The sequence below is a fragment of the Bombus pascuorum genome, chromosome 8, assembly GCF_905332965.1.
Source record: "Bombus pascuorum chromosome 8, iyBomPasc1.1, whole genome shotgun sequence".
Taxonomy (NCBI): Eukaryota; Metazoa; Arthropoda; class Insecta; order Hymenoptera; family Apidae; genus Bombus; species Bombus pascuorum.
In genome coordinates, this window is record NC_083495.1 from 7,479,037 (window position 1) to 7,495,471 (window position 16,435).

The following is a 16,435-nucleotide window of genomic DNA, read 5'->3' on the forward strand; positions in this document are numbered from 1 at the left end:
ATATTAATTCATATAATTATAAAGAATAAACATATTGAGATAAATAGTATGAATCAACACATACCTATTAATTTTATTTAAAGATTGTTATTAGCGAAGTCTAAATGTCACACCTACTTTATTTACAAAAGTATAACTTAAGAAGAAACTAAAATTATTATATTAAACTTTTTAAATTGTAAAAATCAAGAAACTCCTCATAATGAGGTTAGATTCTAGTCTTAACCATTGATAAAAGAATTTTATGATAGCGTCGTCTGTCACTTTTATATTCAAGAACGGAAAAAATACAATTTATTACATAATTTAATTCTATTGGTGCATTACGTTTTTCTTACCTCAATATGATTGAAGAGGATTTGTTTTACTGATGTACTGTTTTAATGACAGTGTGCAAGAATTGTATATTTGTAGTATGAATAAAGTAATTTAGAAAATTAATTGACATTGTTAACACTGTACATTTTATTTAAAGAAGAATCTTATAAATTATAAGTATGCTATAATTGATTAAAGATGATAACAAAAAATTAGTTTCTTAATATTATTTGATAGTATTGTTTATATAAGAACGATGCTCTATAAGTTACTATACAATAGTGGTTACTGTTAGGAAATTTTTACGTAATACTTTTATAAAATATATTGAAATAATATATTTATCTCATTTGAAATATAACGATGAAATGTACTGTTTTACCATTGAAACATGCGTTACTCTAACCTATTTTATATATATAACTTTATTATATATGAATTTTGTATTACCTGATGTTATCAAAAGAACTATTTTCAATCTTTCATAGGTTTTTTCTCTTTAAATTAAATAATCTCCTGTATCTTTTTGCTTTAAATTATATTACTAGAAATTTATTATAAGTTTCATTCAGATATTTTAATAAAATTCATTTACATTACATTAAAAAATATGTCTTCTCTAATTACATCATCTAGTGAATATAAGAATTCATAGCGTTTTTCTTTCTTCTTCACTAAAATTTTTAATTACGTAATAATACAAGTATCTAGGTTAGACGGAAGAGGAAACATCTACTATAATTGAACTTTCTACTAGGCCATTTGCGCCAAATTGAAACATTACTAGTAGTATCAAACATTATATATATATATATATATATATACGGAAATATATCTACTATATAAATATAATATTCATTTTATATAATCTCACTTTATTAAAAGTTTATTAAAACTTCACCATTAAGAAATTTAGCGAGACATGCAATTACAAACTAAATTTAGTAACTTTTTTGTTTTACTCTTCTAAACACCTATCCCAGATTCGTTCTTCTTTATACATTAATTTATTCTTTCATATATAATTTAAACACAAAAAGTATATATCAAAATATATACATTCATTCTTTTTACCAATTATGATATTTTGATGATCTTATCATGATAAGTTATAAAAATTATACAAAAAATAAAGCGGAAAAATAAACGATGTTTAATTATAATAAGATTTAAATATTTTTTGAAAATATCTTATTTGATACCCATTTCTTGATTAAATATTAATTATTTTTAATTTCAGAGATATTTAATTTATTAAATTTTTTAAATCATATAATCATTGATTAGAATAATTATGAGATAATGAAGGCACTTATACTTGTAATCAATATTTAAATACGTACTAGTTGCAGTTTATTCCATCGTGGATTAATATATTTGTAGTACTCATGATAAAAATAATACTTAAAGAATATGTCATTTTGTTCGTTTTCTTACTGACATATTCTTCCATCATAGTGAAGGCGCGACAGTAAAACAGTACCTACTTATATCGATTCATTCCTAATCGCAAACCCAACCCAACACAACCGCACCCAACACAAACATTATTACCAATCTTCACATTTGTGTTAAAGGACATATGTAATTGCTGATGCCAATCAAAATTGGAAATCTTATCTCAGAATTGGCTTTACATGTCGACTTTCAGTTATAATTATAATTATACATACGTATTAATATACAATTGGGAACATAAGTATTAGTACGGTCTTTAAAGCAAAATATCTGCTTTTAAATTTGATCGAACGACTTGAATCGTTCCGAGTAGTTAAAAGGATTAGCTTTCTGAACGACGTGTAAAAAATTTTTGAAAAAATTTCTGTTGTTCGAAATCCCAAAGAAAATGGTAAAGATCACTTCTTACGACTTTTTTATCTGAGCCAGTAACGAAAATTTGAAAAGTACACCTTTTAGCTTTATGTTAGTTGTGTATACATTGAAAATTTCTCGTAACGATTGTACAGAATCGTTCTCGTTACTACGTGATCCTACAATATTTCTTCCGAGTTTCTCTTTGTCCATAATCGCAAACAGTAAATTTATTCGGATGACAATTTTCCAGATGTTTTAAACGATTTGTATGATGATTTTGCAATTTTGAATTTACAAAATTAAAGAAAGGCCGACGCGTAAGATGACGAACAAACATGCGATGTTATGCACTGGAAATATCGTATGTAAGTACGGTGACTTCTAAAACTGTCGCAACAGCCTTTGAAACTGAATAATTTGCTTAAAATTGGATCGAAAGACTTGGAATATTTTGAGAAGTTAGGAGGATTAGTTTGCTACATAAAAAATTTGTTGCAAAAACCACAATTGATTGGAATGGTGAAAAAAAAGTATTATAAAATATCACATATTTATCTATCTGTTGCAATGTAATTGACAAATTGTTTTCGTTAAATGTATCGAATTATACCAATATTAAATTACTGAATATTAATATCTTACTACTTTTATATTGTATGCACACACTATGTTATATTAGTCTAACATTACACACCAATTTAAATTTAACGCTAATATAACAACTATGTATCACTTGTAAAATTATGATATACTAACGTAATTATAATTGTAATAATGCAACAAAGAACATTTTTATTATGTACTTTCATCAATATCTATCCTTTGTTCTATGATATCGACACTGTTTAGCTTTCGCACAAGAGTCTTTAAGTCCTTAATAGTAACTCAAATTACGTAATTACAGTTATGAAAAAAATTCTAATTATATAAACGTAATTCTTAAGTATGTATTTGAACAAGATAAACACCTGTTAATCGACATATAGTTCCTAACTCTGAAGCAAACTAAATATTGCAACTTTTACCGCGGTATTTATACATATTCCAAAGCTTCGTAAAGCTAAAGCTCCTACAAACCTAATTGCTATCATTTACTTGTTCATTGAAGCGATAATTATCAAATGAATTGCAACTAAAATAAATTTTATATTTTATTTATTATTTAATAGATTTCTTTTAAATTTCACTAACGTACCATTAGTCGTAAATATGCACGAAAATGAGAATGAAGATTGATTCGAAGATTGATTAAGAAAGATGAATACTTTGTATCGCGAATATAATTTCCTTGAAAGTTAAATCTCTTTTTACGTTTACGCATTTTCACGAACGATTGCGAATTGCGTATACACGAAGAGTTTCGTCTTCGAAATCCCGAAACGCAATGTGCGTCACTGACGATGCGAACAGGCGGTACAACAAATGGAAAATCAGTTTTGCACGTGGAGGTTCACCGGCGCGAAAGGTAGGGGAGACGATTTTCGGCTTGGCGAATCGCGCGGGGATTCGACCCTGGCCGATCGTACAAGCGCATGACAATATTTAAAGAGACGCGGCCGTGGATCGCGCGAACGTTTTCCATCCGCGCTACAGAGGGTAACACATAAGATTCTGTCTGCTTTCAACGGCAGTCTTTGCTCGCTGTTTGACAAGAAAGAAGACCAGTGTTCTAGCCGTTGCAAGCTTAATCACTATGGTTAATCAGGTTGCCTCCTTGTCCTATATAGTGGGTAAGTATTTCCTACCAATTTTTCTATTTTCATTTTCTAGTAAGATAGGTCATTTTATTTATTTTTTTCTTTTACTCTTCTTTGACTTTATCGGAACGATGTTGAGATACGTTCGTTGACAATGATTTTTTATAGGGTTTTATTCGGTGATTTGATAGGATATAATTAATACGGTAATTGGTTATTTCCTCATTTGAATCTTTTAATATTATAAAATACAGTATCATTTGTCGTGTATATTGTAGTTTATCCAAGATGATTTTTGGACGGAGATTTGAGTAATTTATAAATATGAAACTGATTGAAAGAAGATATAATAAGTATAGCGATGTCCAGAGTATGATTTATCTAAACTATTCGGTGAACGTTTGATTCGAGAAATTTTTAAATATTTAGGTTTTCACGAAATTTTCAAATAATTTATCGTTCTTTTAAATTTCTCCAACGTTGTTTGGATTTTGTTTTTATTAAAAATGCTTCACGTTTAAAATCGTCGAATCATTCTCTTATTGAGTTTATTGAGTTTTTATGTGAATAACAGAAAGTAGCATTTCTAATTTGCAGATTATTTAGTAGTACGATATTCTATCTAGATTTAAATAAATGTTGACTTCTTCGATTTTCTTCCTGCATGATTTTATAATGGTTACGATTATTGTGATCGTTCTACATTGAAAAAGAGGTTCTCACGTGCGAGATCATTTATGACGAGGCTATCATAGTATAGAATTTTAATAACGTAGGATCAAAATAATTTAGCATAAATATTAAGCAAAGATAATATGCGTATGCTAAAAATAATTTTTAAACAATCCATCTTCCCGGCTTTTTTTCTTTCAACGTATAACGATGACTGTGATATCTTAAGATTAATTAGATTTTAATCGGATCCGAAGAATCGCTTATATATGCCACTGGTACTACGCCAGCAAGCTCATAATAATAGGAAATATCATAATGAAAACAAAAAGTAGATATAGCCGTTGCTTTGAAGGATAATTATTTCAAGAGTTAAAATTTTGTATGAAATTTACTTCACGATTTTTATGTAATGTTATTATTTTTATTAATATCTCGTTAAAACAGTTTGCAGTGCTACGAAAAGATTACTTAGAAAAGTTTTATGACTACAAAAGAGATAGAAAGAGAGAGAGCAATAGGCTCTTTGCAGGTATAGGAGATATAAAAATGATTTCGAGTGTTCGAAATCAAATTCGATAAGATGGAAAACTCCAAAGGTACTTGCTAATAAATTATATTTACAAACCAAAAATCGTGTCCGAGTTTATTATTTTGATTATGAAATATTTAAAATGCCGATAAATATCAAATGTTAAAGCATATTGATAATCGATATCTTATTTTTGGTTACGATACGATTTGGAAATTGTTTAAGGCTGTTTGGAAAATTGTGTAATTATTATGAAATAATTGCTATAATATTGTATTATTAAAAGGCTTATGATTGTCAGTTCTTTTTTAAAGGACAACTTTTTGATTGACCTGATTTACTTAAAACATTCGAAATTGCCAAACGTCTCTCGTAAACAATCGAAAATGTTGCATTTCAGCGAATTTGCCAATATTAGTGAAAAATACGCGTGAACGTTATTTTTGAGAGCGTAATGCCCTTTTGCGTCATCGTTTGTTCGTCTGTATCGTTACTAAACAGTAAAATGATAATCTACAGTTAAAACAATTCTGCCCATAAAAACAAATTTACGTAGAATAAATTAAATTCCATAATCAAACATTATACTTTTAATGTATCGTATTATACGATACCAGGGTTACCTACGTCATTCATCGACTGTGCTTTCTTACGTCAACGATAGGTATTGTTGATGAAAAGACGCACGATTGAACGTCATGCATCATCGATGAAAACATTATCAAAATCGTGAAACTTTTTTAACTGCTGTGTAGATGTTATACTGTACATCATCAAGGTTCATCATTTTTTAAAAGTTCATCATTTTGTTAAATTACATAGCTAACATTACTATTCGTTTTTCACCTGTATTTAGATAATTATGTATTTCGTTTAATTGTTATCGTTTAAAAATGCAAAGAATGAGTTATGAAAGATTCGATATCCTCTTAGCCAGAGATTCTTTAACCGAACTACGTGTCTTTCGAAGAAACTTGAATTTGATAAAGAAGAAATTTTCTTCTCGAACGTACTAAACTATTCTCTGAAATAAATATCGAATTATCGAATCGATATTATTGAAACAAAACGTCATACGTATGCGAAATATTTAACAAGTTGTGTCACACACAGATTTCAAATTTCCAGCACAATGTTTCAAGTACTTCAAGCACAGTACTTCAATCGTATCGTTTCGCTTTGCTCCTCAAAAACGTTAGATCTTCGTAGCGACCATTTTCCATTTAACGATAGTTACATTTTTCTTAAGTGTATGGTTTTTCATTTACGCCTATTACGAGTGTTAGGATAATTACGATTATCGATATCCGATAAAAAAAAAAAAAATTGGATGCTGTCTACTGCTTCTACTTTTCAGTTATTTTCTTATAAATCTGCCACTACATTGGCATACGCTTTGTAAATGTAAAACGCTAAATAAAGTAAAATGTGTCCGATTTTTCTAACAAATTCACGGCCAATAATAGTTATGGCCAACGGTACTGTATCTATTTACGACAAATCAAATTGGTTTCGTTTCGTATTTGCTGCATAAAAGCCATGTTCCTGTATAGCGGTATAATCAAGCGAAACAACATCAGAGTAATTATTGTTGAAGTCACAATAATTACTTCCTTCAACCTTTGTTGCTATAATTTCGATCCAAACCTGCTGTTTGTTCGTGTCTTTGTCAAAAAGTACAGGGGGTCGATCTGCAGACATATCCGTCGTATTTGAATATGCCACAGGTGTATAATAAAGGAAATGTTAGAATATAATTACTCCTTTTCATTACCATTTTATCTGCCGTTTATATTAGCAATCGATCGATTTACGTCACTTCGTTGATTCGATTTCTAAGCTGGCTGATTGCTGAAAAATATTTGTACAAAGCCACATTTCTTCATACAACTTTTTTTCTTTTATCAGGACACTCGCGCTCGATCTATTCATCGATATCGAATAACATGTTTAATAGAAATTTAATTAGAATTGTTTTCGCGGTTTGAAAATCCTCATAAGAGAATAATCATAAATTCTCTGAAATCTTCCTCGTCAATAATTTTTCGTCAACAAGCGATCGTTGGTGTTATCTTAACGAATTGTTTATTAATTAATGCGAGTGTACGAAGAACGGATAAGGATGCACGTACATATTTTCGTAGAAGATTATGACAGATATAGATCTTACTGTTTCCACGAGGTTTGCAACGTGACTTACCATTGTTATCAAGCGGTTAAGAGATGATCTAATATAGAAATGTTAACACAGTTGCATTGTTCGTTCTTGAAATTAGCTATTTGCGAAGTGGACTTTTATACAATGGACAGAAAACGGATACGTGTTTTCGATTCGTCTTGTGATCACCAAAGGATGAAAAAGCAGGAGCGAACGGAATTTATTGTTATGCGAATGGAAAAGCATGCGCCATCGTAGTAGCAACGACCAACGCCCAAAGTTAGTTTCTTAAAGATTCAAAGAAAGACGAAGAAGGTTTAAACAAATATTCCAATAAACGTGCAAAGAGAAAGATGTGCAAATTTGCTACGTTAAAGGAATGTTCGATTTTAAAATTGTTAGATATACAATTGTTAGATAAACAACTGTTCGATAAAATTAATTTAATTTTAGGCTGACGGTATTGATATGATAATTGATCGATAGATATATGCTATACAGGTGAGTTAGAAAATTTAATCAAATATCATAACTAATTTAGAGAATTATTTACAGTACCTATATACATTGTTACTAAACAGATATCAGATGTCAACATACTTAATAATAGTACTAACTATTTAGCAAAACTGTATGCAGGTTAAGTATACAGCTGTCCTCCTTTCTGGTATTTGGCTCGTTTCCCAAGCACGAGATCTTACAATTATTTTCGACAGTCTGTTTGTTATTTACTATATTTATCATAAGCTAAATTGCGCGTGACGTGACTTTATTGATTCACGTATTTCTATCCAGAAAAATTGGAAAACGTGATTCGTGTATGTCAATAAAATTATTAAAAAATTCTTTTAAATCTTTTCTACGTTTGATTTACTTTATTTACCTTCGATTATTTTATATTAAACATAGAGTCGAATAAATTGTACTCAAGTATTCTGTTTAACAGGATAAAAATTCCCTTTTCTTACGATTAATAATTTTTATAAAACATGTAATGTACTAGCTGTCGTTCAGTCTTATCTGAAGATACTTTTACAGCTAAAGTTATGTCGACCTTTCGTAAAGACAAATTTAATGGACTTCATTTACTGTGCATTTACCATCAATTGCTGCTGTCACTATCTTGATTGTGCTAATGGTAATTAAAAACGACCCTGTAGAATGTCAAGAATTCTGTTTGGCGATATTCCGCTTTGTGTATGATAAATTTCACCTTACACAATATCGACTTTAATTGGAAGGCTAAGTGGAGAAACGATACAAATATATTTTTTTTCGAAGATCGAGGTAAATAAATGAAATGTATATAGAATCCGTATTTATCTAGAAGATTTTGTTTTAAAGCTCTAAGCTTTTGTAAATATCTTTGAGAATGTGATTTAATATCTGAGAACACAGATTTCTCTATTAAAATCTATCTTTCCAGTGAAGATAAAGAAAAGATTTTCTCTTTCCTATAACTTTCTCTTCTTAATTAATATTTTAAAAAATAGCCCAGTTTGTGATAAATCGTGTATAATTGTATTATAACACTTTTAGAAAAAAGGAAGGAAAATAATCAAAGTAACTCTTAAAACAGTTTATGTTAAAAATAAATATTCCTTCTATTAATATCATTATCTTTTTTAACACATGTGCTTATACTGTATATTTAACAGTAACAATATAAATAATCAAATAATAAGATATAATATTTGCACAATTGTTAGTTGGATCAGTTGTGAATATATAACTTGGAGACCGTGTCCTATTCACGTAATAGTAAATCATAAGTTTATATAACATTTGTATGAAAATAATGATTGTCATAGCATCGATATGGAACGTATGTTCTCGATATTCGTTATAGCGACTTAAATCGAAGGTGATCATTAAACTGGTATAATTTAAATATTGCCACTACAGAATTAATTTATATGGAAATATTAAATTGTAGCTATTTTCTCAAATATACATAAAATTTAACAATTATAGCTGGATAGTTAATTCATAAAAATATTTTTTAAAAACTAACGTATTTAATATAACTAAAATATTCCCAATATATACAACATTATATACTACATATATTTATTTTGTACTAAATTCTTTTAATATAAATGTCTAATCTACGTATGTGTTTTTTGTTTGTTCAGAAAACAATGCAGGCAAGGAAAGCGCTGCAGATTTCGAAAAAGCCATCAAACTGTGTGGTACGAATTATTCTTTTTGTTTCTCTGTTGCTTCAATTTTTATTATTTTCCATTTACTCTGTTATTCACTTACGTTCATTAAAACGATATACACGGATTTTTAATACAAATTCAAATAATAACACTGTAACCAGAAATTATTAATATACTCTATTGTAATTAATTTTCTATAATCCTACATTTTCTACAATTTCTACATTCACAGTGTATTAATCCTTCAATTCTGAGAACTTCTAGATTTATATACAGTTAATTATACGAGCAAATACGCAACGTCATGTTGGTATTTAATTAATTTGACGACTTCAAACGGCAAAAAAAGTAATGGGAAATTTAATTTACGGTTTTAGGGTACGGAAAATTCCACTATGGCTTCGTATTACTCTGTGGAGCAATGTTCCTCTGCGTTGGTTGTCAGAACGGAATAAACGCGTACATTTTACCATCCGCAGAATGTGATCTCGATTTGAGTTCTGAACAAAAAGGTCTTCTGAACGTCGCCTTTCTCTTAGGTATCAACGCAATCATGTATTTTTATTTTAAGAATGCGCGTGTCAAAAACAAACATACGGCCATTAGGTCTATTTCCGTGTTTCTAATCTTCCGGGTGTGAAGTCTGTCGATAATGTTTTTTTTAAACGTGTCGTTGAAACCCGGAAGCTTCGGAACTTGTAAAAACAAAAGAAGTGCAAACGCACCTACGCATGATTTAAAAATTATTTAATTTTTTTAAATTATTCGAATATATAAAAGAAACTTCAAATTCTTTCGTATAATTTGTGCAATATAGTGAAATGAGAATTGAAGAAGTTACAAGCTACTGATCGTTTGGCATAAAGGTTTTTGTTCGTCCTATGTTTATTCGTAACAGCTTTGTTTTATTGGAAAACGAAATTTGATCCCTTACGCGAATAATTAAAATGTATAGCATTCACATTGGAAAAATATAATTAAAAACGTCTTCGTTTTCTTTAGCAATGGATTAAGTAAAATCGAAAAGTAAAGTAATTACGATTGTTTAATTCTATCCAATTGCATTATTCGTTATTTATCATTAGTCTCATTCATTCTAATTAGGTTTTCAGTATTTCCACAAGTTGGAAATTTAATTCGAATTCAGTTGGAATTCAATTCAGAAAAACTAAAGTATCATCGATAATACTTGGAAATAAAATATTTTATGATCTACTGGATGTATAAAATGATTATGTTATTTATAATGCAACAAAATGTAATTGCTAAGTACAATAGTAAAAAGATGCTCAAATTATTTAGTAGGAACATAAAAATACTACGATATCCCAACTACCTATGTACATTTATTGCAATATATTAGACACGTTAGATAGCACTTATTTCATTAGGAAAGTTGAAGAGCAGTTTTTTATATAACGTCCCACTCGTAGTTTGTACGACTACAGTCGATTAATTTTTCCTTGCATATAGTATTCGTCGAAGATAAAAGTTGTTACATGATCTAGGACATTCAAAAATACGAAATTTGAATTGTTTTTTGAAAAGAAAATACCTACGATATGAATTATCGAAAAAATTGTATTCTATCGTTCAATTGAATATTAAAACAAACTTACTGCGAAAAGTTAACTTATAGGAAGAACTAGTGTAAAGTATAATGTAACATTGTTTTTCTTATTTGTCAATTTATATCCTCTAAACTACAAACTGTAAAAAGATAGAATCATGTTGATATCATCATAATATTGTAATGATATTGCTATGGTATTTATTAGTATTTAGTTCACATTTAATTTAACCTGATATTTTCTTTCATTAGGCGGAGTTGTAAGTTCCCTTTTCTGGGGAGTATTTGCAGATGCCTACGGAAGGAGATATATTCTCCTCCTTACTTTATTAAGTGACAGTATTTTGTCAATTGGAGGAAGTTTCTCTCAAAGCTTTAAAGTGCTGTTAATTTTCAGAGCACTCAGTGGATTCTTGTAAGTATATTACATATTATGTAATAAATATCACATTATATATCTAGTCAGTCCATAAGATCGTGCGTATTTTCACATATAATAAAACCTCGAAAAAAAAGAAATACGAACTTAAAGCTTATTTCAATCTACAATATATCTTTCGTTATTTTGTATTATTCCTTGCAATCTCGATAATATATGAATTTTTGTAATCGCTTCGTAAAATTAATACGACTTTTACACAAGTCGCGTGTTCGTAATAAGTAGCACAAACTTGCAAAAAGGATTTTGTGTTATATATTAAAATTATTTATTATAATTTATGTATATTATTTTTTAACGATTACTCTTTGGCTTTAGCATGGGTGCTCCTGGTTCTCTAGTCTATACGTATCTTGGTGAATTCCACGCAGCGAAGCATAGAGTAAAAACTATTTGTTACGTAGGATTTTTCTGGACCCTATCGTGGTTGATATTGCCTGGTAAGAATCGTTTACAATCTTGTAAAACACTTATTTACTAGTACTACTATTTAAATAATAAATAATTATAATGATAATAAATAAAATTAAATAATTAACTAATAAATTTAATATTAAAGTTTTTAGTTAATAATATTGGTACGTGATAATCTAATTGACAGAACACTGATAAAATATTTAGAATAATTTGATAATAATATTTTTTAAATATGTTACACATAGAAATTATTATGGAACTATATAAGGACTTTTTCTGTTTGTTAGGTTTGGCTTGGATTATCATACCGCTGCCAATATCCCTTCGATTCAATGGCATGTTGTATAATTCTTGGCGACTCTTTCTGGCTATTATTGGAATACCAACGTTAATGGTAACTTTGATCGCGACCAGATACCCTGAAAGTCCGAAATTTTTGGTCTCTCAGGGAAAAACGGACGAAGCACTGGCAATTTTACGAAAAATCTACGCGATAAACACTGGCCGTAACGAGGAAGACTATCCCGTAAGCATCGATGCAACTTAATAATTTTGAAATTAACAATACTACCCATACCGAATAGTAAAAATTGCAATGGAAAGCACAGACGCTATTGAATCAGCATCGCCATCACATTTGCTATCAACAAAATTAACAATTGATAAATTAATCTTTCAATTGTTCAATTTCTATTTTTTTTAAGTATCGCCTATTTTGTAATTTAAGGCAATATTATTGACAAATATTCTTGTCAAAATTACTACGGCTATTTAAAGTACATACATTGTGATTTTTAATTTTTTAATTTTATTTCGTTATCAAAGTGGAGAATATCAAACATACAAGGTGTTCGGCTACAGGTGTCAGAAAATTTAAGGGGTGATTCTTGAAGCCGAAATAAGGCGAAAATCAAGAACAAAACTATAGCTGTGTGAAGCTTGAAGATTGTGCAAGTTAGGTTTGCGCTTTCTTAAAACACTTTTGGTGCACAGTCTGTTCGCTTCCTCAATACCATATCCCTGTTTTTAAAAAGAACTTCTCAAATTTTATGACTGTAGCTGGATAATTCCGAGTTATACAAAGAAGGTGAAAGCATTGGCAAAGAGTTCAGAATGAACTCCCCATAACTACATTTCCATGTTTTGCACATCTTGAAGCAAGAGAGTAGAACAGTTTTGAATGAACAGAATCGTTTCGACAATCGATGAAAAACTTTCACAGAACTGAAAATCTTAAGTTACCGTAATGTGTTGAGTATATACTGAGCATGTTGTGTGCGTTGTGAGTGTTGTATGCAGTGTAGCAGTATTTATATTGTAGCCATATTTATTATAAAATATATACATTTAGAGAACTTTCGGACACGTACATTTGTTACGGCGCGGCAGACGGTAACAGCGCAAAAGCGCGACGTTTATACGCCGAAAAATATCGCAATAAAATTTCTGAATACGATGGTCTTCTTCTCTACAACCTGTACGAGGTAAGCTACCGCCCATGTGTCATTGAGATTGAGGATCACTGTGCGCCCCGCTTCTTAGGCTGACCTCCTTTTGTTCGTGTAAGGAGGTTTGCTCGCGTGCAGGGGCATTTTAGCCGATTTTTTTAATTGTCAATAACTAAAAACCAACGCCGAAAACGCAGTCTTTTTTATTATTGATCTTCGTTTTATTTCAGCTTCAAGAATCACTCGTTGTGTTTCCTGACACCTGTAGCTGAAAACCCATGTATATGTAAAAATATGACGAAGAGAATAAATTCGTATCTAACGATGTTGTACTTGTGTTTCAGGTAAAAGTCTTGTTGTCCGATGATACGATGAATATTAATAATGTTAATAATACATCTTTCTCCGCGTCCAGAGTACTAATGGAATTGCTGAAAAATATTTGGCAACAGATGCGTTCGCTTGCATCACCGCCACTTTTGAAATACGCGCTTCTCTGTTGGACTATTTACTTTGCGAATATGTGCGGGTAAGCTGTTCATAAATCATATCGCGGATACAATCTTGCCACACTTTAATTAAATTCTAGCCCGTTAACAATTTTAATGTACTTGTGATATTTGCTACAATTTTGTAATACAAAATACTCGTCATAGTATTGTATATTCTCATATTTTATAGATAGAAACAGAGAAATACGAATAATATCAAAAAATTACATTATTTCCAGTAAGAAAAAAGTAATTTTCAGATTGGATATATTGTTAATCAATTCCATATTAATAGAACGTCTTCTCATTTGATTTTCGGATTAAATAGACGATTCTCACGCCAATTAACATAAAAATCAAGAAAAATGTATATATTAAATATTTGTATAGAAACCTGTGGAATTCCCTGTATAATTTAATTTAATTTGCTCGATGGATTCGATATCTTAATCTACTCAATAAATTGTCTAAGAATTTTTTAATTGATCAATTACGTCATTATATCCTTTACTAAATAAAATTCATCTTACAATTTTTCAGATACTATGGATTCGGTTTATGGTTACCAGAGCTGTTCAATCGTTTTGAAAGCTACCAACACTTACATCCCAATCGAAGTGTAAGCGTTTGTAAACTAATCCAAGAAAGTGATCTGCAAGCTGCTGTCACGCCAGCGTCAAATATTTCGCTTAATTCAACGAACGTTTTAATTAACTCGACGACTGAGACTGATTGTTCTTCTAACATGGACGAGATGGTTTTCATCAATTCATTGACGATCAACGCATTTTGCTTGCTTGGCAACATCGTATCTGGATATTTGGCAAATCGTGTTGGCCGACGAACAATTCCAGGTAAATTTGAAATATTTGCATTGGAACGAATTTGGTGAATTAAATGGGAAAAGCGTGTGAGAATTTTTTTTACAGAAACGCTTACGCAATTATCTATAAAACAACAAAGTGATAGAAATTAAAGAATTGATCATTTTTTTATTTTCTTTTCATCTTAACTAACTTTCCTTACAGCGAGAATAATTTTAAAATCTTCCATAAGTATTCATTGTATTACTTATACTACAAACGTATTATAAACCCTCAAGGTTTCATTTAAAAATTGCACAATTCCTTTCTGTTTCAGTAACAACCATGTTGTTAGCTGGAATGTTTGGCTTCGCGATATACTTCGTCGAGTCCTCCTTGCAAATTCTAATAGTGAGCTGCATGTTCTCGTTGATGATAGTCACAGCAAATTTCGTTATCAGTAGCATAGTGGTTGACATATTTCCGACGCATGTAGGCGCCGTTGCGATTTGTATGATGACCTGTTTTGGCAGAATTGGCGCGATCGCCAGCAATTTAGCCTTTGGAATGTTGCTCGACATCAGCTGCGAGGTGCCAATCTTTTTGGTCGGCAGTATAGTGGTTTGTAAGTAAACGTTTTTATTCCTTTCAACTTGTCCACAGTTCCTTTGCTCATTTGCCCTTTTTCCTTATACCAAATCAAGTTTGATTAATAATAATTAACGTTCGATTACTTTCAGTTGGAGGATTGTTGGCGTTGATTCTTCCACAGAAAAAGAGTTGAACATTTCCCAGTAAAGGAATGAGAAAAGACGTGAATAATACGCTTATTACAACATGTAACATTTGATCATTTTGTACATTCCAACAAATTACACCCTTTGTATACGCAAAGCCAGTATTTTTTTTAAAACATCAATGAAAGACAGTTTGCCTTGATTTCATCCGACGTTCAATTATGCATAAACTATAGACTATAGTTCGTGTTTGTAGCTATTATTTTTATACAAAGTGTCGTCGAACTGTCTTTCTCTGAACTGTAGACTTTTCCAATTCGCACGGACATCATTCGAACGAATATTTAAATAATTGTGCGATTACGTTACACGGATAGTATTTTATCAGTTCATTCTTCTTCATTATTATAATCGTAATTAATGTTATTTGCATAAATAATACTTTTATGACTGCTAGTATTAATATATTGTTCATTCTCCGTTATCGTTTCTTCAGAAGAAGTTAGAAGAAGTGGAGATTGAGTTATTCGAATTTCTTTTAACAACGTCTTTTAAGATATCTTCTCCTCCAAGTGTAAGAAGCTCACATTTACGTCATTAAATGTCATTAGTTTATAATCAAAGGAGCAAGGAACGACGTTGTTAAAGATAATTGATACTTGACAGTCGTTTCCACGAATTTATAATTACCGTACTTGAATATTAATTATGTCTAAATAGAAATTGAAAATGTATAGGAAGAAGTGAAACTTTTCTAATTTGGGACAACGTTTTTAAACTCGAAGTTTATTATTCCTATTACAAAAGATAGCGTAGTATTGTCTAGTGTTACAATGTATGCGTGTTTTGTCTGTACGAGTGAAGTGTGTTATAATCATGTACATATGAAAATGTGTTGTACGAGTAAATGAAAGATCAATGAAGAATAGATGCGAGAGGAGTTTAAATTTTTTAAACAATTTATCACTCGTTGTATTTCTATATCAATCCTTTTCCATCCTACATTTTCCTGTTTATTCGAGTAAAAGGACATACGCGTCTAGAAAATAGAAAATTCATTCATGGTATTTCCCAGATTGTAGCGCGTAAAATGACGTAAAATGATTTCAAACATATAACATGTAAAATCGTTTAGAGTTTCGTGATAGTAATAAAACCTTTGTTTTACGATGT

The 16,435-nt window shown here is 30.2% G+C and overlaps 2 protein-coding genes across 3 annotated transcripts in view; one reads left to right on the forward strand and one right to left on the reverse strand.

Moving 5' to 3' along the window:
• Positions 1-16,435, reverse strand: part of LOC132910017 (FAST kinase domain-containing protein 4) — a 135,463-nt gene that overhangs the window by 2,381 nt on the left and 116,647 nt on the right. Inside the window, exon 2 of the mRNA XM_060965373.1 lies at positions 65-215. The gene's annotated coding sequence lies outside the window, so the exon portion shown is untranslated. The remainder of the gene's footprint in view (positions 1-64; positions 216-16,435) is intronic.
• On the forward strand, positions 3,684-16,225 carry LOC132909462 (synaptic vesicle glycoprotein 2C-like). Of its 2 annotated transcripts, XM_060964318.1 has the most exons (10): positions 3,684-3,863; positions 9,328-9,384; positions 9,735-9,896; positions 11,180-11,342; positions 11,685-11,806; positions 12,071-12,309; positions 13,576-13,760; positions 14,263-14,576; positions 14,863-15,150; positions 15,266-16,225. In XM_060964318.1, exons 1-10 carry the CDS (start codon positions 3,827-3,829, stop codon positions 15,307-15,309), a joined length of 1,611 nt encoding a protein of 536 aa, XP_060820301.1. In that variant the 5' UTR covers positions 3,684-3,826; the 3' UTR covers positions 15,310-16,225. The 2 variants fall into 2 exon arrangements, with proteins under 2 accessions (XP_060820301.1, XP_060820302.1); XM_060964319.1 differs by lacking the exon at positions 9,328-9,384.

Excerpts from the sequence above, each read along its gene's own strand:
- LOC132909462 (XM_060964318.1), top strand. The coding sequence starts at position 3,827 with ATGGTTAATCAGGTTGCCTCCTTGTCCTATATAGTGG. Across the intron at positions 11,343-11,684 it reads AGAGCACTCAGTGGATTCTT|CATGGGTGCTCCTGGTTCTC; the intron begins GTAAGTATATTA and ends CTTTGGCTTTAG. Across the intron at positions 15,151-15,265 it reads GGTCGGCAGTATAGTGGTTT|TTGGAGGATTGTTGGCGTTG; the intron begins GTAAGTAAACGT and ends GATTACTTTCAG.